General features: G+C 41.6%; 1 protein-coding gene across 6 annotated transcripts; it reads right to left on the bottom strand.

Annotated features, from left to right (window-relative positions):
• Positions 1-312: 312 nt before the first annotated feature.
• On the bottom strand, positions 313-27,773 carry gapvd1 (GTPase activating protein and VPS9 domains 1). Of its 6 annotated transcripts, none has more exons than XM_068703129.1 (29): positions 27,643-27,773; positions 21,459-21,662; positions 20,495-20,762; positions 19,814-20,386; positions 19,636-19,719; positions 19,408-19,542; positions 18,339-18,531; positions 17,674-17,754; positions 16,061-16,215; positions 15,587-15,716; positions 15,362-15,487; positions 15,074-15,247; positions 12,347-12,484; positions 10,990-11,124; positions 10,257-10,376; positions 9,824-9,901; positions 8,849-9,039; positions 8,438-8,525; positions 7,594-7,626; positions 6,820-6,891; positions 6,584-6,712; positions 6,354-6,480; positions 6,130-6,242; positions 5,254-5,413; positions 4,914-5,101; positions 4,391-4,604; positions 4,005-4,077; positions 3,698-3,895; positions 313-3,391 (listed from the first exon to the last, which is right to left on the bottom strand). In XM_068703129.1, exons 2-29 carry the CDS (start codon positions 21,641-21,643, stop codon positions 3,251-3,253), a joined length of 4,302 nt encoding a protein of 1,433 aa, XP_068559230.1. In that variant the 5' UTR covers positions 21,644-21,662; positions 27,643-27,773; the 3' UTR covers positions 313-3,250. The 6 variants fall into 6 exon arrangements, with proteins under 6 accessions (XP_068559230.1, XP_068559225.1, XP_068559228.1 ...); XM_068703124.1 differs by having other exon boundaries at positions 8,693-9,039; XM_068703127.1 differs by lacking the exon at positions 17,674-17,754 and having other exon boundaries at positions 8,693-9,039.

Here is a 27,773-nt window from a genome sequence, read left to right on the forward strand (position 1 = left end):
GCTTTTAGATGAGGGGATATCTCCAATTACAATCCACCGTACACTTGTCAGCAGTAATGAAATGTTTGCTGAGAGGTTGCTATTTGTGGCTGCTAGATTGGATGATGCTGCTCCACTGCCCCCACTTACAATTATATTCCACGCATAAATTTCCCTACCATCTCTTCTATTGTGTGAACTGTCAGCCAGATATACCTACAACTGTCCCAAGAAGCTTCAGAATAATGAAACACAGTTGTGTACAATAGGTACGACATTCTCCCCCTGCAGTGGAAATGTATCGCAAGAGTCATAAAAAAAAAACGAAAAAAAAAATGAAAAAAAAAAACTTCTGCTTCTTTTATTGTTTTTAAAGAATTACATAATGCATTAATCACAGTAAAGACAAACCGGCTTTCCCCGCATGTCGTAATTGTGCAAGCTTACAATTAAATGTAAAATTAAATGTAAGATGTAAAACTGTTTTTTCTCTCTCTGCTCAGCTTTTCAACTCAATTGCACAGGGAGCAGAGCAGAAAAAGCTTTGAAGAACAGACCAACCCTTTAGTCTGTACACTTGACACTACTGCCCAGTGGTTTGCATACAATCAGAGATAAAAATTACAGTTGCTATCACAGCCATGTGCATATTTGTGTATTATAATCTGGTGTTTTGATCATTTTCTTTACCGGGGTCAACTGTAGCATGCTGCGACCGGCTATCTGAGGAAACGCTGAAAGGTAAGCCAGGTCCAAATAATTTCATCACATTTGTGCAGTATGTATTTCCAATTAAAGTGACATCACATAAACCTAATTAGTATAGATGCAACCTGCAACTTGATTTTCCAGTGCATGGTTTTCTCATCAAATTGATTACAGAGACTCTGCTAGGAAGCATACTGCACATACAAATCTGGTGTACTGTAGACAGATATATAAAAAAAAAAAAAAAAATGCATTTGTGATGTTGCCTATACATGTGGAAGCTTGAAATATTCACAGTCAGGTGCTTAACTCGGCTACTCAAACTTTATTCTAATCATAATATCTTAATGTTAAATGACTGTAAAGGCCAGAAGTAATGACATTTCAAAATGCACTGCTCCCTGTCAATTTTTTTTCAGGCAAACATCTGTTTTGTGCAAAATTAATTGAGTTTTGATATGCAAGTATCACAGACACAAAGAAAAGCTTTGCATCCTCTTGCAGGTTCAATTACTGGCCTGCGGCAGATGCTAACTCTATTCTACTGTTCATCATGATTGAGAATGTACAGACCATTCAATGACTTCATGCAAGAGGAGGCAGAGGGTCAACCAATCAGACGATCATCTCACACGCACTCACTACATAAAAACCACGCTCACGCACTACACCAACCACTTTTAGCATAAACTGAAAAAAAAAGAAAAGAAAATCAGTAACAAGTCAATAGTGTTGATTATTTGCTCTTCTATCCTACTATGTATTGTGTTGTCAGGTCAATTATTGTGAAAAGTAAAGGATCATCAAAATCTATAATACATGTGGCACATCTGTGCCACAAAAATGAAGCAGAGGATTTCAAGAGGAGTTTTAGTAATTTCTGGATAATTAAAGACATGCTTGTACTATACTTGAAAATATACAATGACACTGGGATATCACAGCACGCCAAATTGGGGCGAAAAAAAGAAAAGAAATAGAAATGCACATAAGCACAAGTCCCTTTCTTGAACTTGTGAGGAGGTAGAGAGCTAATATTCAATAGTTTACTAGTATGCCCATATCACATGTGGCATCTCAGATACTATATGAGAAACTAAAATGTCTTTGTTCGCTAACAAAGGCTTGTGTTGATTAAGGGTGATGTGAACACAACAAGCATCACAGCAGGTCAGTATCCAACTTTTCCTCCCTTTCCCTCACCGTTTGACTATTTCTTAGCAGTGCAAAAATGATCCAGTACTCTGTTGACAACCAATACAGGACAGTCATAATCAGGCTCATTGGATTCAACTCTGAGGTAGGCTCTAGAATACCAAAAGGGGATATTTGTTCAGATTCAGCTGCATTAAAGGGACTAAGCCATGACAATCAGTGGTGTGGAGATGCCCTCTGGACAAAGGTTTCTCAGTGAGACGTGGTTGGCCTGTGTGTGTGTGTGTGTGTGTGTGTGTGTGTGTGTGTGTGTGTGTGTGTGTGTGTGTGTGTGTGTGTGTGTGTGTGTGTGTGTGTGTGTGTGTGTGTGTGTGTGTGTGAGAGAGTGATGCCTATACCGGGTTAAAAAATAATAGTCAAAAATAAAACTACCTGACAGAGCGCCCAACATCAAAAAAGGCACAATTTTCAATATTTCCATAAATGCCACCACTACTCTGAATAAGTTGACCCTGTATCATAATCCCCAGCCTACTCATTGCTAAGGTGCCTGCCTAACTCAAGCTTTTCTGGCAAGTTTATTATAATTACACCACTTGCCTCAGACATCTTGAATGGGCATGATATGCATTTTCTTTCTTTTTTTCCTCTTTAAATTAGATAAACAAAAGCATTAAATAGAATTAGAGAAATAAATACATTTTATTTCATATAAATATGTGGGCCCTTATGTCCAAATTGTCACTGACACACTTGTTTTTTGGGAGTAAGATGAAGTAAACAATTCATTGAAAAAGCTGCCCTACTTGTTTGATACACTTACCTTGTGAGTAGTATGATTATTGTGAATTGATTTCAGTTTTTATGAGTTGCTAAATCCCATCAGTAACTACCACGCACTGTAAATCCCCACGTTACAATGCCTTTAATGAACATTATATTGTAATTTAATTGGAAGCCCTTCCCTCTCACTCAGGGGGGAATAAAAAGATCAGTGATCACATCAAGGAAGTCTGGTCCCTTTATATAGGATTATCTTTTAGATTGATTTAATGTCATATTGGTAATTGTATATTTATAAAATTCCTAATACAGACCCCAAACGTGAAACATGATTGAAGAGACAAAAAGAAAAAAAAAATCCAAATCAGGTTCAGAGTTAACATCTTGGCAATTTTTCCCCAAGGCCGTTTTTTCAGCACGGCTAAAACCTGGATTTGTCCACATACATACAGTAATATATATTTTGTACTCTTTCAACGTCTCTGGCTATGTACAAGCTATACAAATAAAGAGCAGGCTGAGGGCCAGGTTTTATAAGCTGTGCAGAGGGAGCAGTTGGTTGGGAAGTCTCCAAATCTCCCGGCTCCTTCCCCCGCAGTCTGCCCATACAGGTGGCTGTTCTGCTTCACTTGCGATCGTCGATGGTCTTAATGAATTCCACCGCCGCGGTGAACTGCATCCACCAATAGCACTCCTCCCCACTCAGCCGGCTGGCATAGAAATTATTGATGTACTGAACAGTGGACAGCAGGCAGGGCGGGTTTGCCTGGAGGGGAGGAGATGTAGGGATGGGCCCACATTAGCCGCTGAAAGAACCTCATGCAACGCCGTACGGATTGCAATCATAAATATGTTAATATGTAAAATATATCCACACAGGTTAGCGGAGAGCAGTCTTTATGATGCCTGGAGTTACAATGCAGTCATTTGGGAAATCATTTTCTGATGATTATTCTTAGTCTTGATTCAATAAGTGATCAATACGGAAGGTCAAAGAAAGAGTTTGTTTAAAGATGCAGCTTAGTGCTGACTGTGCTGTTAACAAAGTGTGTAGCAGTAACAGCAGACTTACCCTAATGAGGACAAAGACAAGTACAGGGACAAAGTCATCCGCTCCAGGGACGGAGTCCTCATTGGCCAGACTGAGGAGGTTCATGATGGTGGAACACATGCGCAGTATACACTGGACTTTGTCTCGTGGCGTCTTGTATGCATTGATGGTCCTTATCTCAGACTGTGCAGAGGGCCAGGGAGCCTCTTTCAGATAAACCTGGAATCACAAAAGTAAAAAAAAAACAAAGAAAACACCAAAACAATGACTAATAGGTTTTTTCTTTTCTTTCTCCACACATGAATAGAAGTGTTCACCAAGAAAATACCTCTGGGATTTGAAGAGCTTTATGATTGGCCGTCACAACTTTTGTGAGCCGCTGGATATGTTCATGGAAAAGCCTGTGTGAGAGAAAACAAGTGAGTATATGACAACAGAGAGAGTGCACATTCTGGCCAATCCAACAGTGCAACATATCAATCGAAATATTAAGCAAAAAATGCACAGACAAAGCTTTCTAAGTTGATAGTAAATGTTAGCAGCTAAAATGAGCTTTTAAGGTTTTTCAAGGTTTGTAGCATCATACTTAATATATGTTGTTGCTCAATAAAATAGGCCTGACCAGATTATTATCATTATAATTAAAACCTGAAACACAAAAAGTATTTTTGGAGTACTGCCTAGTGTGGCACTGGTGTCATTGCAGCTACTCACTGGTCTCTGAGAATATCTCCATCCTGGTTGGGGTAGAAGGCCAGTTTGAAGATGCGGTTCATAACGCTGCGCTCAATAGCCATCTGGGCATCCTGCAGCTGGTCCTCGCTAGCATACTGCCAAATGGCATCACGGGCCATGGCACCGTACAAGTAGCGCAGAAAATCCTCCACTGCTGCCGTCTTGTCATCCGATGCTGTGCACCCCTGGAACCCTGGAGGTGAGCAGAGAAACAACAGATGTAACACCAGCACAGGACATCACATCTACCACTTCATAGTTTGGGGACGGACTGCCTATATATTAAAATATCCTGTAAGGGTCACCACCGCCTGTTTTTGATTGTTGTGTTTAAAGAGTGGAATTGGAAAAAAGCATTGTAAATCATGTGCAATAGGCCAGAAATGGCAGAAAATAGGACGGCAGGAAGGTCAGGATTTTCTGTACTCTCTGCCAGCTGAAGTTCATAACAAGCCCATCTGCTCATGCTTAGTTACACTGAATTTAAAAAATGTGGCGATACCTTTAATGAAGTCAAGCATCTTGGACTCCATGTGTTCAAGAAGGAGCCGGACACACACGGTGGTGAAGTAGCGGTTAGCCACCTCCTTGTCTCTCAGCACCCTCTGGAGGAGCCTCTCCAGGTGGGCCTGAGAGGTCTGCAGGCCCTGACGACACCTGGTGAGATAAGCTATGTATGGTGCCCGCTTTCTAAAAGGAAACACAGACATTTGTATACTATTATTACCACTGCACTGCCAGCTCTTTCTTAGTAAAACATCATATTATGAATTGAGCAAATTACACATTAAATGAAAAACCCATGGGGTGCCACGAGTGACTCTCCAGTCCTCCACAGTTACCTGTAATCCTCTGCAATGGCAGCCAGCAGCTTCCTGCAGGTACGTGCATCGAAGCGGGTAACACAGCGCGTTGTCTCCTGGATCTGGGCCATCTGGTTCTTATCCTGAAGGTTGATGGCCTCTGCGAGCTGGATCTTCAGGAAGCAGACGATCTCATTGTCTGAGAAAGAGAGAGGACGACGACAGGGAGACAGCATTAGACGACACTGCTCGCCGCTCACAAAGGAATGGCTGGCTGCTGTAATCTGATCAACCTGCTGCCTCTACATGACAATGTGACTGATGGCCACAAAGATGGAGTCTTATGGTTTTACTGTTAAGTATTTCCTAGGATGTCACTTGATTGTGCCTGCTCCTGATGTGAAAGTGGTGCCCTGCAGAAGCTGGAAAGCTTAAGGAGGTCTACATTTGTTTTGTGCAGCATCAGCATACTTGTGTCTTTCTGATAACATGTTGAACCAATATTAATGTAGGTGGTTACGCAAAGTATTTTAATAAGTAGGATGGTTTAATGATGTGATATTTTATTGACACCATATGGAGTTTCTCTTTTAACATCCCCCTCTTTTTCAACCTTGCCCCAAATCTTGGAAGGCAGGTCAGAAGGTGAAAGTGGTACAGACACGATGTCTTGCTTTAGGACACTTTCAGCAGGTTGGATGCTCGCCAACATTAAAAGCTTGTACCCTTCTCCCTGTGGAGGGGTTTGACACCTAAAGTCTAACTTTAACAGCTCTAAATGAATACACTCTGACTCTTAGCATGTATTTAATGGATTGTGCTTCATGATCAGTTTGTATGCTATCACCAGTTAGTGGTCCCTACAGCAGCACTCATACAGTATAGCTCTAGCATAGATGCAGGAGGAATGGTTACCTTCAGAGTCCATGTGGTCAGGCAGCCCATTTCGTGTGGTTGCAGGAGCCATGATAGGCAGAGCCACTGAGTCTGCAGAACACAATGCCAACCTCAACTTCTTCTTTGCATCACTGAAAGACACAAAAACAAAAAAAAAATTGAACCGCAATGGCTAAGAATATCTGTTAAGTAAAGTAATTGTTGAGTAATGGATTATGAATAGGGTTTTGTGGGTTTCTGACCTGAAAGAGAACTTGGAGTCGTGCTGCTGTGCTGTCTGGCTGGCTGAGTCTGGGAGGTCATCAGCGGAAATGTTCTGAAGAGTGTCTTCTCTAGGGGAGTCATGCACGCTGTCCTCAATACAAAGATCTGTAAACATGAACAAAAATAGGCCATTTATTCACTGTATCTTCTGCAAGTGTACAGTGTGTAATATACATATATAGGAAAAAAAACAAGTGTCTTTCCTGACCTCCTGTTCCGTCATAAGAAGCTCCACCTGTGGCTCCATCACTCGGGCTGGTCCTCTTGATGTTCCTGTACTTGTCCAGAATGTCTTCAGCTGCCTGAGCTTGAGAGCTCTGTCTGGGCAACGGGTCATCTGATGAACCCACCAACATAAAAGATGAATTAAAATGAAATCACCATAATAGATATCTTTATTTTGTCCCCAATTAGGGAATGTAAATTAACCAAACCAGCACAGACCTTGTGAGACACGCTCTGGGACAACGTCTTCTTTGTCATGCTTGTCTCTTTTCCGAAATGCAGCTATCGGAGCTGTAGAGGAGAGACATGTGATTAGTGAGTTGACACCACTTTCACTATCGCCGGAGGACAAGCTGGTCATGAGTTGCCTGCTGACAGCCACTTTGGTCAATCTTTGGCGTTTTTTCATGGTTTGTATTAAGACAAAACAAATCTCAATGTAGGATGTATGGTATCATACATTACCAGAAAAAGTATAGAGGAGAACTTAACTAACATCAAAGCAAAATAATATTGAAATGGTAAATTAAACCACCGTTTCATAGCAGAATATCACAAAAGTCTAATGCAAGTCATCATAAAAAGTCCAGTCGATATACATGTAAATAGACCCACTGATGCTTATCCTATTAACACTAAGGTGCAAACAGGACAAACAAGAGACACAGGTTCTACAATTTGATCACACACACGCACTCACACACGCACACACGCACGCACGCACGCACGCACGCACGCACAGGGTGGAGTATCTGTATTGATATTCTGTATTCTCCATACAGTAAAATGGTAAAATACTAGCAAAAACAAAAAGAGAAAAAAGAAAAAGGGGTGATAAAACGAATGCAGGAATGAGGGAGTGTGGGAGTGTGAACTCAGGCTACAACCATGTCACATCACAGCTCTAAGGCGACATCTACAAAGCAGCATGGGTACGCAGCCGCTGGCTCCAGCAGTAAAGCTAGCTCAATGATGACAGCGTGGAAGCGTTACCTGGGACATCACTCTCAGCCGTCCAATACAGCACTGTGAGGAACACAACAGACAGGGTTGGCCTTTCACACACGGGCTGCCGCTCTGCTGGACAACTGACTGTGCGTCACCATGCAGAGCAACAGAGGACAACACAATGGACTCTACAGAGGTTTGGCTGGAGATTTGTGGTTTAGGAGTCCATGGCTCTTTACTTTTCCATGTGAACACGGTCCTCCATTTTATGAATATCAATTTTAATGTTTACTTAAGAAACGTCATTATCTCAAAGAGTAATAAGCAGCCATTCTGTGTGGGCACAGCTCATTATTTCCCAGACAGATGTATGAGGGACGGTTATAGAGTAGAACTGCAACAAGAGATGTGTCATCTATCAGTGCTGATGACAGAAAGGTCTATCTAATGACCATTAGCCGCTGGCTGACAGCACTGCTGGGAGGGCTATAGCCATACAATCTACACAGCTAACGCTCCTCAGATGACTGATTAGCTTTGAAAAGTCTATATAAATCTACAGCCAGTGAGACGTGAGAGAAAAAGAACTGGACACGTCTCTGAGGTAACTTCAAACAACAATAAACATGATTTTCCAACTGGAGCCTCAGAAATGGAGTGGACAATATGGATCATCATTCTCTTTCTCACATTATAAATAGCTTTTTGCGCTGCTCTTTAAAGTGTGATATTTCCTGTCCGTTGTGATTAAGAGAACTTTTTTTCCCCCGCAACAAAAAAACAAAAGGAGCGCTGCAGTCAGACAGATTGCTTTTAAATGTATAAAAGTTCCTTTTAAAGTGTAGAAAAGAGGGCATGCTTAAAATGAACAAGTGTTTCGTTACCTTACCTTTGGGAATGGCTGACACAAAACGCTTCTTCCACCATGGCCTGTTGCGATCAGACTTCTCGTCGTCACTGTCTTTCCTGTCCTCGACCTTTGGATAGAAATGACCAAGATACACTTAGACAATAGCAGGGACATTATTACACACATCAATCACTTACAAAACCTATTTCACGAAACTGTGAATGTTCCTCAGCAGCATTAGTGAAAACATGACTGTCCCTGTCAATAGCTAAGAGTGCCTCTGTAACTGGTTACCTCTCCTTTCAGGGAGTCCTTGCTGGGGGACGAGGACGGTCCTAAGGCGAAGGCCCCGGCAGGGTCGCGCTCTTCAACCACTACCCGCCGGTTAAGGCCAGGGTCACTTGTGGGCCGGCGGCCTGGGCACACAATGTCAGAGCTGCGGCTACGTACCAGCCTGTCCGGGAAGGAGTGTCGCTGTTTGGTGTGCTCCAGCTCAGCCTGGGCCAGGCAGTGAGGCGTGAAGAGAGAGTGGCGTGTCTCTTGCCCCAGGGCGCTGGCTTCAGGGATGGGAGGATCAGGGGGAGGGTGAGGGGGCCTGGCGTAGTGCACTTTGGGTCTCACTATTGTTCCAGTGGAGGAGCCTGCGGTGAGGTAATAGAGAGAAAAAAAAGGTTGAGAATGGATAATATTGAAATATCCCAGTGCACATTGTATATTTGTATTCTCTTTAATCTTTAAGTTACTTACCAGCTCACAGAACAAACTCCACAAAGACTTCCCTCAGTAGATATTTATGTTAAACTGTTTTTACATCCTTAAATATACCAATTAAATTCTACAAGTAGGTTCACTGAGAGGATTGTTGTTCTGTACCACAGAAACTCACTTGTTTCAGAATAGTGGCTAAACATTCAAAAACCAGTAGAAAAAAAACACCTCAAAAGTGGGGGAGAGTGCTAAAGAGAGTTAGAGGGAGATGAGCCCTAGGTATAGGTGGGCCACCTGTTCCAAGGGTAGACTCTCTCTCCTGAAAAGCTTCCAATGGCAGCCTCGTGCCATGAGCACAGTGGGACAAGGGGACAGTGCCAAAGAGCCTGGGGTGAGGTCTCTCAACCTGTCATGCCTTCACCTTGCCACAGACACAAAGCCACGACCATTCCTCTCCCACACAAATTCCACCTGCACTACAAACAAAATGCACAGTAACAGAGACTGTGGAGAATCATTTGGGATGCTAAATGGGCCAAATTACATGACATTTAATTTGCACTTATAATATGACCAGCAATTAGTCATAGTCACATTCTTTTGGTTAATTCCATAGAGCTCAAGCTGTTCTGTGAGCCCGCGACATTAGGGCAGGGATTTAATGATACTCATTTCTAGCTCTGATTGGCTGTAGAGCATTCTGGGAGTGCAAATTACCTTCACCGGAGGAGAGTGGATCGAACATGGCCAGTAAGGAATCTGTCTGTGATGGTGGAGATGTCGGATGGTGTGCTCCTGTAAAAACACAAGAGGATATGAGACAATTAAGAGCGTTTACTAAATTCACCACTGATATACAAATGCACATTACTGTTATTTTTAAAAATCTCTTGGAACATTTAGTTAAAAAGATAATAGCCTGGTGATTCCCCAGGCTATTATCTAGTTAGATATGCTTTGTCAGGCTAACAAAGATGATCTAACTTTAACTTTTATAGAAATTACAGTGGCTGAGAACTGAACCAGTGATTTAGCTTGGTGGCAGCTGTGCAAGTGACAGGGATTGATAGCTCTGACTGATGCTGCTTGGATCAGATAGACACTGAACTGATGGCTTAGCTAGCCTAGCGGGGATGTGGCAGTCTCCTACCGTGGCCTGACTCCTCCCCATCTGGACTGGTCACAGAGTCCTTCCCTCCAAAGTCTGAGCTGCACTCTGACCGCAGGTCCTCGATCTTATTGGGGATGTCTTCCGAGGTTGCACTGATGCCTGCATCAGGAAAAAACAACACAAAAACAGCGTTGTTTTTTTGTTAGTTTTGTGTACAGTAAAATACTTTGACTTGTCAAAAAACAAAACAGAACCTGCATGTTCAATGTTTCTCAAACAAAAGAGGACATTTTTTCTCTTTACTATACAGGATATTCGCTCTCAGATGGGAATCCACTGGGAACTCCAAATTGGTAGCGTAAGCTCCCATGGGTAAGGGGAAAGATACAGATAAGAGTGATCATGAGATGCAGACTATCCATTGGCCAGATCCCACGGGACGTTTTCCTGTGAGCTGAGCCACGAACATCACCGCTGGCTTCTTAATCTAGGATACTACTTCATGCGTGTCAACATAGCACGTCCACCTGAGCCCACGGAAAAGACAAACCAGCAATAACCAGTGCCATCCAGAAAAAAAACACAGTCCCATTACACTGGTTAACAACCCTCCAAGCAACATGATTGCTCTCCACAGACTCAAGGAGGGTGAGAAAGTTTATTTAACCAGTAGTCAATATAAGAAAAACACAAGGGACTAAAAATCAAAAGCAAAACAAGAACTGATTGTAGGGGGAGTAAAAATGGGGGCGAGTGGACATTAGATTTATACCTGAGACAACACTGAGGCCTGGTGTGCTGGGTCTCGAGCTGACTTCTCTGACCTCTGTGTCATCGGAGGTACTGCCAACCCCTGAACAGCTCTCCAGCTCCTGCAGACGCTCCTCCTGTTTCAGGTCTGGGGCTTCTGGAAGTGGACCCAAAAGGAAAGAAAAAAAGCATTTATATATATTTATTTAAAAAACAAAAGACTAAGAAAAGAGTGCGTACTTTGCTAACTTGAAGTGTGGATGAATTTAAAAGAAACTCTTGGCAGTTTGCAACAGACGATGGTCATTGTCTCTCTCTCCAAACCCCCCCTCTGTTACGATCATTGGGAAACCAAGTGTGCACATATGCATGAAATCAAACAAAGCATACATTACTGTGTCTTATAACAGCCAAACCAAACCATAAACCTAGTACGGCCAATTCTTTGGCTACCCAATGGAGCTGTTGGGTGGAACCCAGAGGCTCCATACTAACAGCAGTACTCATTTGCATGCTCGTTAGTAATAATGTGCTGGTGAAGTGCTCTTCAGAGTGTAGTTTTCTGCTGCCTAGCCATGAAACAAGCGTTCTACTCCAAGCAAGCCTCCGATCGCGCGATTACCGAGCAGAACAGGGGTAGCAAACGGAACAAAAAGCAATCAAGACACTCATGCATGTCATTTCTGCACATATTGGAATGCTGTACTACCTCAATTAACATAAGGCCCAGGGTTTTGAAAGAAACACTTACCGCTGTTAATAAAAGCACTCTACTGATTTTCACAAAACACAGGTTTTTAAAAGGGGGACTTAAGCACATAATTTCTCATTAATAAAAGGTTCAAATTGAAAGAACAGACAATCTATGATTTATAACATTGTATATGCATTTGGATTTGCACTGACTGACGTAAACTGATAACCTGTGTGACTATTGTCATAACAATATATAAACACCAGCTACAGAGAAATTCAATGTTAAGTCTAGCCAGATGAAAAACTGACACCATGTAAACTGACTGAGGACAGCTGCTGTCCTTGTGCTTTCCTCCCCACTGCTCCACCACAGGTGCACACACACACCTGGTGGTCCCTCTAAGGAAACCCTAAGCTGCCTTTTACTGGCACACGCAGATCTGCCCTGAAAGACAGGCTAGTGCACACAAATATGATGACAGATGCACTCACACATTTTTGGTATGGAATGCCGTGCAACCACACCTGGTGTCCCAACCCCCACTATATCAAACAAACATAAACACGCATGCATGAACACACGCGCATGCGAGCACACATCTGAGACCATCACAGAGATGAAGTGTAAGAATCCAGACTACAACCAAAGCAAACAGTCGAACAGAACAAACCTGGCTCCCTACCTGAGTCACTGGGAAGGACTTCCACGCTCCAAGCCTCGCTTGTGGTCTCCGAGATGGTGGAGCCGTAGGGGTCCAGCAGCACTGAACCCGAGCCAGGAAGACACAGCAGGCTGCCGAGCATGTTCTCCGCAGCTGCCCCTGAGAGCACGGAGAGAAAGAGACGAAGAGTTAATCTTCGTCCACAGCAGGAACCAGCTTTAAGTAAGAAAAGTAAGAAGTCACCTCTATAGTCACAAAGTCATCTTGAAGGCACCTTTTTGTACTTCACTAAGCCTCTACTGGTTGTGTTGGCACTGGTGTTGATTCATATTATGCAATTAGTTCTGATAAATTATTCAGATATATCGTATTGAGAATACCACTACAGAAAATATGCCTTTGGCACAAGGTAGACATTTGTTAGTTGCGTGCATGTTCACACTTATTGTTAAATATTTGATATAGTACTAAGGCTGCAACTAATTATTATTTTCATAAACTGATTTATCAGTCATTTTTTCAATTTACAAATGAATCATTATGTCCATAAAATTATGATTAAAAAAATAGTACAAAAAAAATCTTTCAACTTCTGAGCACTCAAAGTGAAATCTTCAAATTGTTTTTTGGACTGAAACTGTTCAAAACTCAAAGATATCCAATTATATAAAAACAGAGGAATGTAGCAAATCCGCACATATGGACCAGAAGAGAAAGTGAAATGACTAATCCATACATTTCTTTGGAGTTTCTTTTAATCCACTTATCAATTTAACAAGTATTTAACGAGTAATTTGTTTCAGCACTGTATGGTACCGAATGTATTGGTTTCACATGTAACATCTTAAATAAAACCTGTCCCATCACTTTTACTGTTTTGCCTTCAGCTCTGACTTTTAAACAACACTGTAAAATGTCCTGAGATAAGCAAAAACACTAGAAAACCCTCTCTGAATGTTGTGTGGATGGGGCTTCAAAGACAGTGAGCTTTGCATACAGAGACACAGAGAGAGTTGGAGGTCACGTGCATTTCATGCTGGGACCCACAGGCACATACACCACTGTGCCAAAAGGTCAGAGGTTAATGGTAATATCTCACCCTGCCACGGCCTCCAGGGCCATGACTTTGGGCTGTTGATTAAGCCTAGCATTACTCACAACCAAATTACCGCTTAGCCCACCCTCCCACAATGTCCTCAGCACAGTGTCCCTCCATCTCCATTTGGGAAGCCGTGGCTTAACAAGGCGGAAGAATGCGGAGGAGCTAGCAGGTGTGAGTGGGAGTCAGTGGCCAAGGCTCAAGACCAAAAAGTCGACCTGTGGTAGCTGCTACCCCCCTGGTATGTCACGCTTCCACTTCATGGCGCGCACACACACAGACACACACACACGCACACGCGCACACACACACACACGTTCTGATGTTGGCGGGGGCAGGGCTCTCATTGGCGGTGGGAGAGCACTATCCCGCTGTCCGTGTTTACAGTCTTCAAGGTAGGGGCGCAGAGTACTTGTCTTTCAGGTGGATGATTAAATGAGTGGCACAACAAGAAGTGAAACAATTAGAATTTCTGCCTCATTATCATGGTAATCTTATCAGTGGGATAATGAGGTATTAATGGATATTTAATGTGCATCTCATAACCCAATCCCTTGGAGAAAACACATAAGGAAATCGCTGTAAATTCACTTAATGATGGAAAAGTCCCCCAACGCCATATTCCAAGAATGAAAAATGGTGGATGCAAATGAGAAGGAACCAAGGTCAATAAGACTGCAGGGACTGAGTGAATGTCAGAGAGACAGACGGAGAGAGAGAGATGGGCAGGGGGAAGGCTGTGAAGAACAAGACTGAGGCAGAGGAGACAGGAGGATCTGAATAACTCTCTACTGAAGATCTTTATCTTATACAGTAGATCAGCATGTCATGATTACGCATGTACTTATTAGCTACTGTGATTATGCAAGCTAACTTCAGAGACACTTAGACTATAACTTGTTTTCCATTTTCTATCTTTACGCGTCCGCTTCATTAGTCTATTTTATCAATTGGAAGATTGGAAGAGAAAAAAAAGAAAAGAAAAAAAAGTCAGTAGCAGTAGAAATTAGTAACTTTTGCTTCATCCTCAGTTATTATCATAATTCAATCAATATACCATTCAGTTGTTTTTTTCTTTAATTAAAAAAGGTATGAAAAACTGAAATATACTGTAACTGTATTACTCATTCCAAGCATTGTTTAAAGTTATGATTTGTCAGTGTGACAGGAAATTCCACTGCATTTGGAAAACAAAAAGAAAAATGTCATACATCTACCTAAACACAAAATACATAACATTGTATTAAACCATGTGGATGAAAAACAACTAGAAACACTGGCCTATATCATCTCTTTCAGATCAAGTAGGTAACAAATTTACTTATGATGTGCCTCAACTACTGAAATACAATTCAAAGCATTTTTAGATCAAAGAAAACTATCATGAGAAAATGTAAAAGCAGTGTGAAAATGTGGTGCATTTCTTCATAGAACTTGAGGTGAATTGATGACCTGCCTTGCGATGCTATTTCACCTGCATACCACAAGGTGATGACATTTCCCTAAAGCTACTTAATCAACAGTCAGGGAAGATCCCTACATGTGGCAAATTCATCTCATAAAATGGCAATGATCACATAGGCTGTGTAGATCAATCAATGTGCTTACTAATGCAGGAAGTAAAGTAACTTAAATAAGCCGAGCCCAACCTGCTATTTCCTGCAGCCGATCTTCATCCATGTTGGGGTCAAAGTCACTGCCGAGCACATCGGTGCTCCAGGTTTCGCTGACCGTCTCAGAGATGTCCCGATCATCTGTCAGACCCATCATGTCCCTGATCTCAAACTTGCGCAGTTTGTCATCCAGGTTGTCCTGAGTGGTGGCTGAAGGGAACACGCACGTATGTTAGACAGGGCTTGCTCATGAAGAACTTCCCTCTGTAATCTTGTGCTGCTTCCAACATTGCCTTTTAGCAGCATAAAGAAATATACACAGACCCTGTTCATGCTCCAAAAGCTGTAGAGCCTCCACCCCGTTGCTCCCTGATGGTCCGGCTCCCAGCTCAGAAACAGACTCTCCCTCCAGGTCCAGAGAGGACACAGAGTTGGAACGATTGGACGGACCTGTGGTAAAAAAAAAATCATGAATAAAAACATACACAAGGTAATAGTTTGTCTGATAATTGTTTGTTAGCTGTATGTGTCTTCAGACTGCAGACTGACCCTCTGAGATGCCTTCCAAGTTGTCACTGCAGAGGGAGAAGCGAAGGGTTTTGTCTGGTTTACCGTGCAGCTTAGTATCATCAGCATGGCCCTCCCCCTGGGCCCCATCAGCCATCTGCAGGTTCAAAACCTAGAGGAAAAAAAGAAATCACTTATATATATATATATATATATATATAAAAATATATATTGTGTTTGTTACTAACTTGCTTTGAGTCATTCTTGCTAGCGACATTATCTCATTCAAAGACAGCAGGAGACAGTTAAAGTTGGATAAGGGAGTTAGTTATACAAGAGATACAAGGTTACTTGACAACTGCATAACATTGCAAGCACACACAAAGCACTGCAAAAATGCATGTTGACGACTCCGAGAAATCTTGTTCCCCTTCAGTGACAGGACAAGATATTGTATTGAATTTATCACATCATCATCTCTCCTGCAAATGAGTACATTAATTCAAGTCACATTACCTCATTCTCTGACATCATCCCAGGGACAGACTGAGGACCAGTTCCTAGTGAAATCACGAGCACCTCCTCTGGCATCAGCTCCTGTAGGGACTCCTGGGAGCTGGCCTCTGCCTCCCCCTCTTGGGCGATGTTGGTACGGCTGCGGCTACGGGCAGCTGCTGGTTGGTGGGTTGGGGGGAATTAGTAGGGAAACCACTGTAATATTTCCATAAACAACCAAACATTATTTGTGAAAATGAACAGCTCGAGCCTAAAGCTTGAAACTAGAGAACCAAGACTCTCATCTGGTATGTCACACTAATGCTAAATTCATAAGTAATGAGAATGACTTGCAAATAAGTCATAATGACTTTATCAGTTTCACAAAGAAAATGTAAAAAAAAACTTTTGATTGATTTCCAATTATTTCTCTATGTAGCTATACATTAGTGTGACATTAAAGACAAATTGATGTATTGTATTTAGATGTTAGATAGTAGTTAGTTAATAATAAAGGCTAATTAAAGGGCTCATTGGTTAAGCTGATACTAAGATACAAAACAAAAGTGCATAGAAAGCTTTGCTCATGATCAAAAAAACAAAAGATGCTACATCTGCCACTTTTAACAAAATGATTTTCGCAATGCTAGAATATAGACATTCTAAAACACTGTACATAATGTTGCTTTCACAATGTTTTTTAGGATTGAAATGACAGGCCTAACATAATGAAATACTTAAGCAGCACATGACATTCATACCACTCTTAAGACGAGTCTGACATATTTCAGCCCTGTGTTTCTGGAGCTTTTGTACCCGTACGGCATTGATTATGTAGCTTCACCCACCGGATATATTGAAAAAGTTTTAAAAGAACGGAAGTACAGGACCAGTTCCCACACAAGTTCACTGGGGTTCTGGTACTCAAACCTCCAATCATCCCAGGAGAATTACATAAAATCAATCAAGATAGTTTACAACATTAGACTCATCCTGAAAGACTATTTGAGGAACATGAAAAGTATGCTGGTTATATCACACGTTCTTTAATAACATTTTCTCAGTTGAGAAGTTTTAAGAGATCTGAAAATGAAAACACTATACGTCCTCCAATTAATTTACAAACACAAAGAGCCAATATAATCCTTGATATTATCACTGTACTTTGTTTTACCCTTACTTTATCTGAGTGGATGCCATATGTTCCATTAAGAACACCACCATAGAGCTACAATTATTGTGGGAAGTAATTGCACTAGTGTCTATTTTATTTTGACCACAACTTAGGCAGAGACCAAAAGGAGGAAAGGTGGAAGATAGATTTTTTTTCTCCCACTCTACCTTGTAATGAAAAGCCATAATCCGCTGAATGAGGAAGCAAAAAGGGGAAAACTTAGAAAACAAAATGAGTTGAAAAACATTGTAGCTCTAATAATGAGCAAAAGCACTGTGGGAGGCAAAGCAAGCATGGTGAGAGAACATGGACGACAGCAGTGCTATGCAACAGTGGTGAGACGGGAAGGTTACTGTGTTGTTAAGAGTATGACCTACATGAGTGTTATCTAACACTCAAGTTAAGGAGAAAACATGGGTTAAGTCCTCTCCAACTCTAACACGACTGACGGGCTACCCACCAAAAGGGGTTACTAATGGAATGTGAGCAGACAGAGCGGTGGTTGTGGGGTCCCAGGATGTTATAGCGGCTAAGTGTTGTCCTGGTCATTCAGTGGCAGCACAGGAGGAAAGGAAGAGGACAAAGTAGGGGGTTGAAGAAAGAATACAGAGTACATCTCACAAGTAACAAGTCAAGATTGTGTGTATAAACGTCATATTTCAGAGTAGCAAGCACTAGTGGTTCAGTTCTAATTAAGGGGGAGTTGCTACAGCATCATTTGTCTTGAGAATGCTAATGAAGGTAGTCTATGCATCTTTTCCATCCATTCCAATTAAAATTAGTTCATTTATATTTGGTAATTTAATTGGTTGTCATTTCTGTAATTGAGCCTCAATCCAGGCCATGCTAATTATCTTCATAACAAGCTGAGAAGAAGCTCATTAGCTTCCTATAAAACACAGGCCTTTCACTAGTCATCACCACTCAAATCTACTTGTTTATTATGCTTCTCATTAGGCAAAATATTATGCTTTCATCTTCTAGTTCTAGTTTCAAATTGGGATATTCCTATAAAGCAAAATACAATTTAGATCCTCATATCAGGAAATTACAAGAGGTTGCGTCACTTTGAGCACATCAATACATCTATTCTAACAAGTGGCAGTGACACAGAGGTGGAGGTACCTATGGGGAGTCTGTTCTTCTTGTTGGCGGGAGTGGTAGCTGGGGAGAGCTGGGGGGTGTTGGAGGGAGTGAGCTCCAGACTGTTGCTCTTCACAGTTTGAGACTGGGGCACGTTGGCAATCAGGGTCTCCAGGGCCATGTGCTCCTCCTCCCGAAGGTGGTCCCCTGCCATCACATTACGCACAAAGTCCACCTATCCAGGAAGTGAGAAACTAATTATTGAGACCATGACGATAAATCATTAGAAATCAACAGTTATTCTGAAGAAGGGTGTAAAAAGTCTGAGTGAACCCAAACTGTGTCTGGTACAAAACGTGGGAATACCCATAGCTTTATTAGAGTTCAATAACAAAGCCAAATTTCTACTTTGTTTGCTACCGACTCATCTGCAATTCACATACTATTCAGCCTAGTTTTAACTATATGTAGGATGCCTTCACACGTTACCTAGAAGATCAGCGTCACTCACATATCTATTAAAGCTTTAAAGATTTACCGCTATTGGCATTCACATGAAAGTGACTCACTTGTGTAGCTCCCCTTTTACAATGTGATCTACATAGTTAGGATTGAACTGCTAGTAATTCACTTGTAAACAGTGCTAAATGATGTACTGTGACAATAGGTCAATAACGATGACGCGTATGCCAAATGCAGAAGAGCTGCAATTTGTTATACAGAAACCATAAACTAAACCAACTGGAAGACATGTGCACTAACAATATACGTGCGCAACAACTTGCCTGAATAATTAATCCTTGAATCAACATCTCACAAAAAGACAAACATGCTTAGCATCTCCAGAAGGATGTTTACTGCACATATTTGTATTGTGAGGCATTTTTGTCATTTTGTCTGGCACCTGTAAATGAACTCTGCATTGGAACATTTTTAAGTAATTTTAAATGTATGCAGAAAGTCAAATTAGCCCGTCTGTGGAGAGTACCTAAAAACCTTAGAATGCCTAGATCTAAAGTTCAACCCTGCAACAGGGTGGCAGTACATAATGACTCAAACTTTAAAATGCTAGCTAAGGATACATTTGGATATCAATTGCAAAAGCGCTTACCAGCACGAGCAGCTGATTATGTGAAATATAGACCGCAGTCCTACTGAGGCCTTCAAGAAGGTTCATCGAGGACATGGGTGGGGTCTCGACTGCTCGTCCTCCGATCACCACATCCAGAAAGGCAGCTACACAACTCTGCAGACAGAGACGAAGAGGCATAAATTAGTACAAGGAGAAATGTGTTGCGTTTGGGCTGGAATTAACGAACCATTACTATGGTTCACAAACCTTATCAAATTTGGACAAACTGCTTTTCCGCCTCGGGTCTGCATCATCATCGGTCATGGCCAACTGCTGCAAAAGCTGTCCCACCTGTGTAATGACAAAATATCCAACTTCACTTTTTACTGTAGAATGCCTCCCACGTGTTTGATGTGTTAACAGGATTATTTGCTGCGCCACTAACCTGCATTAGGTTGAAGCGGGCCACTTCATTGATGGGGGCGTCTGAGATGATACCGTACTGCTCTGGGTTAACTATAGCCGGGCAGATGAAGCAGGTCAGCAGCAGGTCTGTACACATGGTGCGCACCTCGCCCACCTCGAGACGCTCCACGCATGACAAAGTCTTGTACATCTGCGACACAATCCAGCGCAGGCTGTGGGGAAAGCAGTAGGTGTTCTGCTTCAGGTAGCCGATAAACTTGTTGACCAGAGCTACCAGCTTGGCTTCATTGGCCTCCACAGCTGCCTGCACCCTCTGTTTGTAGTCCTCGGAGCCCTTCTCTCCGAAGCGCTCCTGCTGGGCCGGAGTGAGGCGCTCCGTCACCTTGGCTGGGTCAATCTCCAGGTGGTCTTCATCTTCCACCAGCAGCTGCATAATGGGTTCGTGGAGGGTGGCGGTGAGGAAGAGCTTGGCCGAGTACAGGCCCTCGGAGAAGAGCTTGAAAAGGATGCTGAAGGCACAGGTTCCCCGTCGCAGAAGACGGCGAGGGTTGTCACTCTCCTTCAGCTCAAACTCAACCAGATACCTCAACACCTGGGAGTTGGCAGGAAAGACCGGTGCACCAGAGAAAAACATGTCATATTACTTTGAAGCTTTAAAATTGTTTCACAAATGTGTAACACTAAAGACAGGTATGGGTACCTGTAGCAGGTAGCTCTCATCCTCCTGCATAATACAGTTGCCATAAAGTGAGGTGAAGACTGTATAGGTGACCCCCTGGGTGTGCTCCTGGTTCAGCCTCTCTCCTGCCACCAGACAGGAAGCCACCAGTCTCGGGTTCTCCCTTAACCTGGCCACGAACTCGCCATAGATCGTCTCCTGGAAGCCCAGAGTCTTGTAGCCATCAATAAACTGTGTGTCTTCCAGCATTTTGGCATGTTGGCAGCATTCAGCCGGAGAGGCCTCCGCACTGTAGAACATAGTTGTTTCATTATTACTAATGTCCAACATATAAAACCCTGTGTACCAACAAACATGATCAGAGTTCCCTCTCACTAAGACAACTAGATCTCTCTCAATTTACAGCCATGGCGAGTAAAAAAAGAGTTTATCCCAGCTTTTCCACGTGGTAGACGACATATCATCCAACTTTGTTCTGACTGACACATATCAACCTTTAGACGATCAAGTAGAAGCATTAGATTGTATGCTCAAAGATCAAGGTCTCACTTGATCTGCGTCTGCAGGCTCCAACTCACAGCTGATCTAAACTGTTGTGACGGGGCCAAGCACACACAAGAACAGCATACAGTATCAACATCGTTCTTACACCAGCCCCTATCACCCTGTGTGACTCCCCCGTCGATGCAGTGGATTCCATCCGCTTCCTGTGCTCAACCATAACTGAGGACCTCACGTGGGAGCTTAACATCAGCTCCATCACAAAGAAGTGCTCAGCAGAGGATGTACTTCCTGAGGCAGCTGAGGAAATTCAACCTGCCAAAGTCAATGATGGTGCACTTCTACACAGCCATCATTGAGTCCATCCTCTGCTCCTCCATCACCGTATGGTACGCTGCAGCCACAGCCAAGGACAAGGGCAGACTGCAGCGCATCATTCGAGAGGGTGATTGGCTGCAATCTGAATCATGATGGCAGGTCTGACCTGGTGAGAATGAGCCGATCGAGGTTGATCCTCTGCTGCTTGGCGATCCATGCGGCCCGGTACAGTCTCTCAGCTGTCTTCAGTACATCACTGTTGAGCCTCTGGATCAGCTGCTTCTCCGATGCCACGTACAGCCGCTCCTGCTTCAGGTGGTGGGCCAGAGTGTGGATGTCTGGCTTCACCATCTTCAGAGAGGTAAATGACCTGAAAAAAAGAAAAGAAAAAAAAAGGTCAAATAGGTGAATATGTGGTACTGAAACTGATCAAAAGCTCAAATAACCTTTTCTCAAATGTTGGACAAAAATCACATTAGCAAGAAAAGACATGTCCGCTTCGGAAGTTTACATGTGATGATAGCAGTATTATAGCAGTATTATAAAGTATTATTATAGCAGTATTATAAAGTGTGTGAACACCGTTGTCCACACCAAACAAGCTCTAGTTCCAGCTTCTTCAATGAGTGGATTATTTCCTTTCCTGTTATTATCATTGTAGATTAAATATATTTGGGTTTTGGATGGTTGGTCAGACAAAACAAGACATTTGAAGAAGTCTTGAAAGGCTATCACAGCCTCTTCTTCAAACTTGACCATCCTTTTTTTATCCGTCTCCCACTTTCTGGCATTGACTTGTAACGATGTTGTGGGACTGTCCAGCATGTGTATTTGTCTGTTACCAAGCACTCCAATGAACCCTAGAAACTTAGCGTTCTGCACTTGTTGACATTTAGGCTACTTTAGTACTTTAACTTGCCTAACCTCTCAAACAGTACCAGTATTCTCTATTTGAACTATGCTGCATTTAAAAGTAAATGTATTTAGAGGAGAAGCAGGAAGTGGTTCCCTTTTCTGTAAAGGCTGACTGAACGCCAGCTCACACATGATGCTCACGTCACGCAAGTGAAGTGATCATTTGCATTCCATGTGCTTCACAAACCGGCCCAACGACAACAACAAAAGCACGCTTTTCACAAGCTTCAGGAGACGCCAAACAGCAGAATATGCAAATCCCTCTCCCTTTTTCCAGATATACACCGCCAAGACATACAAACCAAGCTCAGGGCATGAAATTTGAATGATTTCTTGGTGAATCATACTCACAAAAGCCTCTTTGTGGCTGGTTGCAAACACAGCAAAGACAGATTTAACAGTGGAGTTATGGTTCTGGGAGGAGAATGAGACGAGACTGGAGAAAAGTGCCTCAAGAGTGGGAATGACTGCAAGGCAGTGTCATTGTTCACAAGCTAACAGACAACCACAGCGCTAGAGTTGATGTGTCTGACCAATCAAATTGGTTATACAGATTTAAATACATAATGATAGCCTCCACATTGAACTCCTGGGTAAACCAAGAATACACAGTTATTACTTATCTCTGATTACTGTGATAGATTTTAATATTTCTGTAAAGAACACAAAACACAACTGATCGTTATCACATGAGAAACAATATAGCCTCCTGGGTGCTGCAATAAATCAACAAAATAATAACCTCACAAGCAATTAGTCACTAAGTCATTTATCAGGAAATAATATGAAATATTTGCTAATAACAGTTTTTCATCAAACATCATTTCACATAATTATAAATTGAATTATTTTAGTTTGCTTTTGAAGGCACCTGTGACTTGTATTATTTTACAAGATTTTAAGAACAAACAAATAGTTGAAAAGAAATCAATAACTAATGTGATTTGAATTCAGATTAGCAGAACTGGACAAAACTGGAGGTTGCCGCCATTCCACTTTGCCAATTATTGTTTTTGTATTGTTTATTTAACAGGGTGAAAGTAAAGCTTTCATAATAACTATTAGATGTTTCCCAATCTGGACATTTGTAGAACAGCTTCTTTTAAGGTCATGAGGTTATGTAGTGAGTGCTGGCAACATGAGTTAGGTTTTAATTTGGGCTGCAACTAATAATTAATTTCATTATCGAATAGATCATTTTCATCATTAATCGACTAATTGTTGTCTAAATGTCAGAAATTTGTAAAAAAAGAAATGCCCATCACATTTCTCCCAAGATCAAAGTCTTCAAAGTGCTTTGTGTTCCGACCAACAGTCCGAAACCCAAAAAGATGAATAACCACAGAAAGAGAACCAGCAAATTTGAGAGGCACTTAACAGTAACATTTTGGCATTTTTGCTTAAAAAATGACTGAAACGATTAATCAACAGTTTCTATAGTTAAAACCAACTACTTAGTGGGGGCTATAAGTTATTGTAAAGTAATCTAAATTGAGGGCCTTTCTAGATTAATAGATCTGGAGGGCAAATAACAAAGGTACATCTTCCTATGTTTTATTTTGTTTCCATTGACAGGTAACTGGTTGATGAGTACACTCAGGGTGCACTTCCACGTATTCAGTCATGTTCTTAAATAAGCACATTCCTCACATACTTGGAAGGAAGTGAAAAAACAACTACGCTATTGAGTGGCTAGCAGTGCGGTTAACTGCCATTTGTCATGGCCTCCTGTGCCAGTCCGCTCCAATACAATACATTGCATAAAGCCACCTGGTGAGTCAGTCATGGAGCTCACTGAGGAACTCTAAAGCAGAAGAGAAACCCAACAACAGACTGTGAGGGAAAGCTGAGTGTAGTCGTGGCAGTACAGTCACTGAATACTGTTAACATTGTGACAAGAGGACCAGTCGTCATCCATTACACCAGCACTCAAATTAAAACAAGTCATAAGAGAAAAAAATAGATGATTTAAAATACCAAGGCAAGGCCAACCGCTTGAGTTATCTGATGACAAAGTTTCAAAATTCTAAATAATTCTAAAATTGTGAAAGCAAGATAACAACACTACTTTTTGAAGTGAAAATCACTTAATATCACAGCACCTGAGCAAAGGTGTTTGGAAAACAGCCCACTCATCCCACACACACACACACACACACACACACACACACACACACACACACAAAGTGCTTTTTATAGATATTCAAAAGGTTTCATATTCTACAAAAGGTGTTCATGTTTCTGAGCAAACATCCTCTTCACACTTCCCTTTGAGATAATGTCTTACACCGCTCAGCAAGCAGATACTGAACACCAAGTACATGAGATTTAGGAGTGACCTTTCCCATCATTCGGTTCGAGTTAGTGGTGTAACGGACCGTTGTCGATCCGTGATCCATACGGATCCCCCCCCCTCACAGTTCGGCACACATGTGAACCACGGATTAATTACACAGTTTAACGCTAACCACTATTACTGCCGATCGTTATCCGCCAATATTTAGTAAGATATGCAATCAGGAAATCGGCATTCATGCTTTTCTAGTCAGCGATCTCTAAAAATGTTTAATTGTAAACAACCAATTAGTGTTTAAGTTGACAGGACTGTGGCAGCATCGCTAACGTACATTATGATGCGTTCAGGCTCCGTTTAGTGAAAATTAGTGTTGGGCCAAAGTAAATTATAACGTTATGTGTTCAAATGTAATCTCGTAAAATGTAATATTGGTGAGAAACTTGAATAAATCCAGTTGTTTGAAGATGTTTTCACAACATAAATAAACAAACATTAAAACAGCAAATATGACCCGTTTACACTAGCTCTAAGCAGCTTGTAGTACATCATTAAAACTACTAATGTCAATAAAAATACAAACTTTTATTTCCTCATCATTGGAATTGTGTGTTTTTATGAAAAAAAACCTATAAATTGCTATAACAAAGTCAAAGGATAGGATTTAGAATTTTTGATGGTTTACATTGACTTCAAAAAGGTTGAAATTACTTTTGGGATAGTGGCACAAAAAAAAAAAAGCCTTGTAGACCAGCTGCTATGATCAAATAACTAAAAGGGATCTGTAGCTGCGAATACTGATACGATCCGAAACGAGAGTTTTATGATCTGTTGCACCACTAGTTTGGGTACTGGGCAAGCAAGCACTATTCTATCACTGCACCCACTCAGATTTAACCAGTCTGTGGATCGAGGAAGCGACCTTCTGGCCACAACACTAGCTTCTCTACCCGTATGGCCACCACAACCAAAGGAATGTTTCACAATGTCCACCGGCTCAAAGACAACACGCCGTAGTGGTGCCAAAAAGAGAAATGCACACAATACATGTCGCAATTCAGGGCCAGAGTCTTGCTAAATCCATGTTTCCATACCAAACACATTATGAAAGGTTCCATGTTGCTCCTCCATATTCATTTGAGAAAACAATGTTTAGGCTGGAGTTCCTGGAAAAACCTCCACTGTTTGTAATTGTTATCAGCCTGGATATTTAGTTAATCACAGGGTGTTATATGGAAGTTTCATGGATAAACAGTATTTACCATTAACATGGATCACTGTTTAGAATACCAGTCGCTCATCAGGTGCTGATGTTAAATGTTACAACTTGTACTGTAGACTTAGGTATCAGGAACTTAACCCAGTTTACCACAGGGGCTGTCACTTTATCTGCCATCTTGACTGCAACTTCCTACTATAAGAAGTTGTTGATTTGGACAGTAGATGAGGAGCACCAGAGTGCACATTAGTTTTGGTCTCAGTCAGGACATACCTTCTCAACTGGGCAAGATATGCATATTCAGCCTCGTTCTGGCCTTCTGAGAGACCCATGAAGGTGGGTCAAACCATGTGTTGTTGCCCAAGACATTCAATTTAACATATTGAGTGAAATGGTGAAATTATGCAGTATTAAGACAGACATTTTGCCCAAACCAACATTCTTGAGATGCACAGCAGCTGTCATGACAAAGTGAAGCAAACAGCACAAAGACATGTATGTATGTATGTATGTATGTATGTATGTATATATATATATATATATATATATATATATATATATATATATATATATATATATATATATATATATATATATATATATATATATACACACATACACACCATTCACCAGTTCGGTAGTTCAACATCCTCTTAACTTAAACAACATTACAGTCGTCTCCTTCAGTGACTGCAGATTGTTAGAAATTGTATATAGTTTAGTATGCATTGCCATCTGCATTAACTGAAAGTATCTGTTGTTAGTTATCCTCTAAACTTTCAGTATTGTGGTCATCCGACAAGTAAAGATGAACCTACTAAGTAATGAATTGTAATAAATCCAGTTGCAAAGCAACAAGCGTGTGAGCCCTTAGTCACACTTGAATCAACAGAGCTGATTAAGACTTATTTACACAACAACTGAGTCACTGAAACTGACTTCTGAAGAAAAGCGGATACAGAGCTAGGATAATTCAGGATCAGTGTACTATGACAGCAGTTATCGTCAAAGAGGAAGGTAATGACTGTATATTTCTGTAGTAATATTATATTCCATCATTTATCAGGTAAGCTTTAAGTCACAGAGCCTTTTGGTCTTTTATAAACACATTTTGTCTGGCAAACATTAAAAACTTAAACGTATTCAATTTGTACAATGTAACATTTGACAAGTGGTAATCAGCCAATGTTTAGCACTTCACCTTATTATTAATAAGACGAGACTTATGTTCATCTATGACTAATTACTACAGTAACATTGGACAAAACGGGGAGATAATTCCCTCTTTGCTACAACGAGTTATGGGTAATAACCAGCATTAAAACACTGATCATATTAAATGGCAGTACACTATTATATCCCATGGCCTTACAAGCCCAACGATACAAATACTGTTCTAGTGGTTATGTTATTAGGCTACAACTTTAGCTAGACATTACCTTCACTCAAAGGGTGGCTGTGAGCACACTTGACACAAAAGCTGAAACATTTCCACGTGCTAACGTTAGGATGCAAGTTTAGAGTGTCCTTGATTAGGTTAAGGTAATGTCTGTGGCCGTTTGTTAGGGTTACCCTTGGTTAGATTACCATCATAACCCACGTATCTAACGACATCTAACGATAAATGCTATGAAGCAAACCGACACAACCCAGGACACCCAGGTGTTAGCTACACTGTCACAAGTCAAGACGGGCTTATGTTTGCACTGATTTTAGAAAGGAGCACAGACAGAAAACCTGGTGAGATGGCCAACCCTATAGCAGTAGCCTGCTAACGTTAACCAAGTTGAACTCGTCTTGCTAGTCAAGCAGGGTGAGCTAACGATGAAGCTAGTTAGCTACGTTAGCTTAGCTCTGGGCTGCAAGCTCCTCAGTGTCCAAATCTGATCAACAAAACATGCGAACGTAAATTCAGCAACTTACCGACTGTTGTTAGCGTTCACCGGTTGTTCGCTATTTCTCTAAACACAGCCGATCAAAAGATTTCTCGAGTGAGAGGAATTGTGTGTTAGCCGTCTCACACTGGCTTCTGCAGGACCGAACAGTGCTGTCAT

This window comes from Cebidichthys violaceus, unplaced genomic scaffold, assembly GCF_023349555.1.
Source record: "Cebidichthys violaceus isolate CVI_PGR_0920_01 unplaced genomic scaffold, fCebVio1.0.p SCAF_9, whole genome shotgun sequence".
Classification (NCBI taxonomy): Eukaryota; Metazoa; Chordata; class Actinopteri; order Perciformes; family Stichaeidae; genus Cebidichthys; species Cebidichthys violaceus.

Excerpts from the sequence above, each read along its gene's own strand:
- gapvd1 (XM_068703124.1), bottom strand. The coding sequence starts at position 21,643 with ATGGTGAAGCCAGACATCCACACTCTGGCCCACCACCTGAAGCAGGAG. Across the intron at positions 16,216-17,673 it reads TCCATTAGTAACCCCTTTTG|CTGCCCGTAGCCGCAGCCGT; the intron begins GTGGGTAGCCCG and ends ACCAACCAGCAG. Across the intron at positions 5,414-6,129 it reads TGACCACATGGACTCTGAAG|ACAATGAGATCGTCTGCTTC; the intron begins GTAACCATTCCT and ends TCTCTTTCTCAG.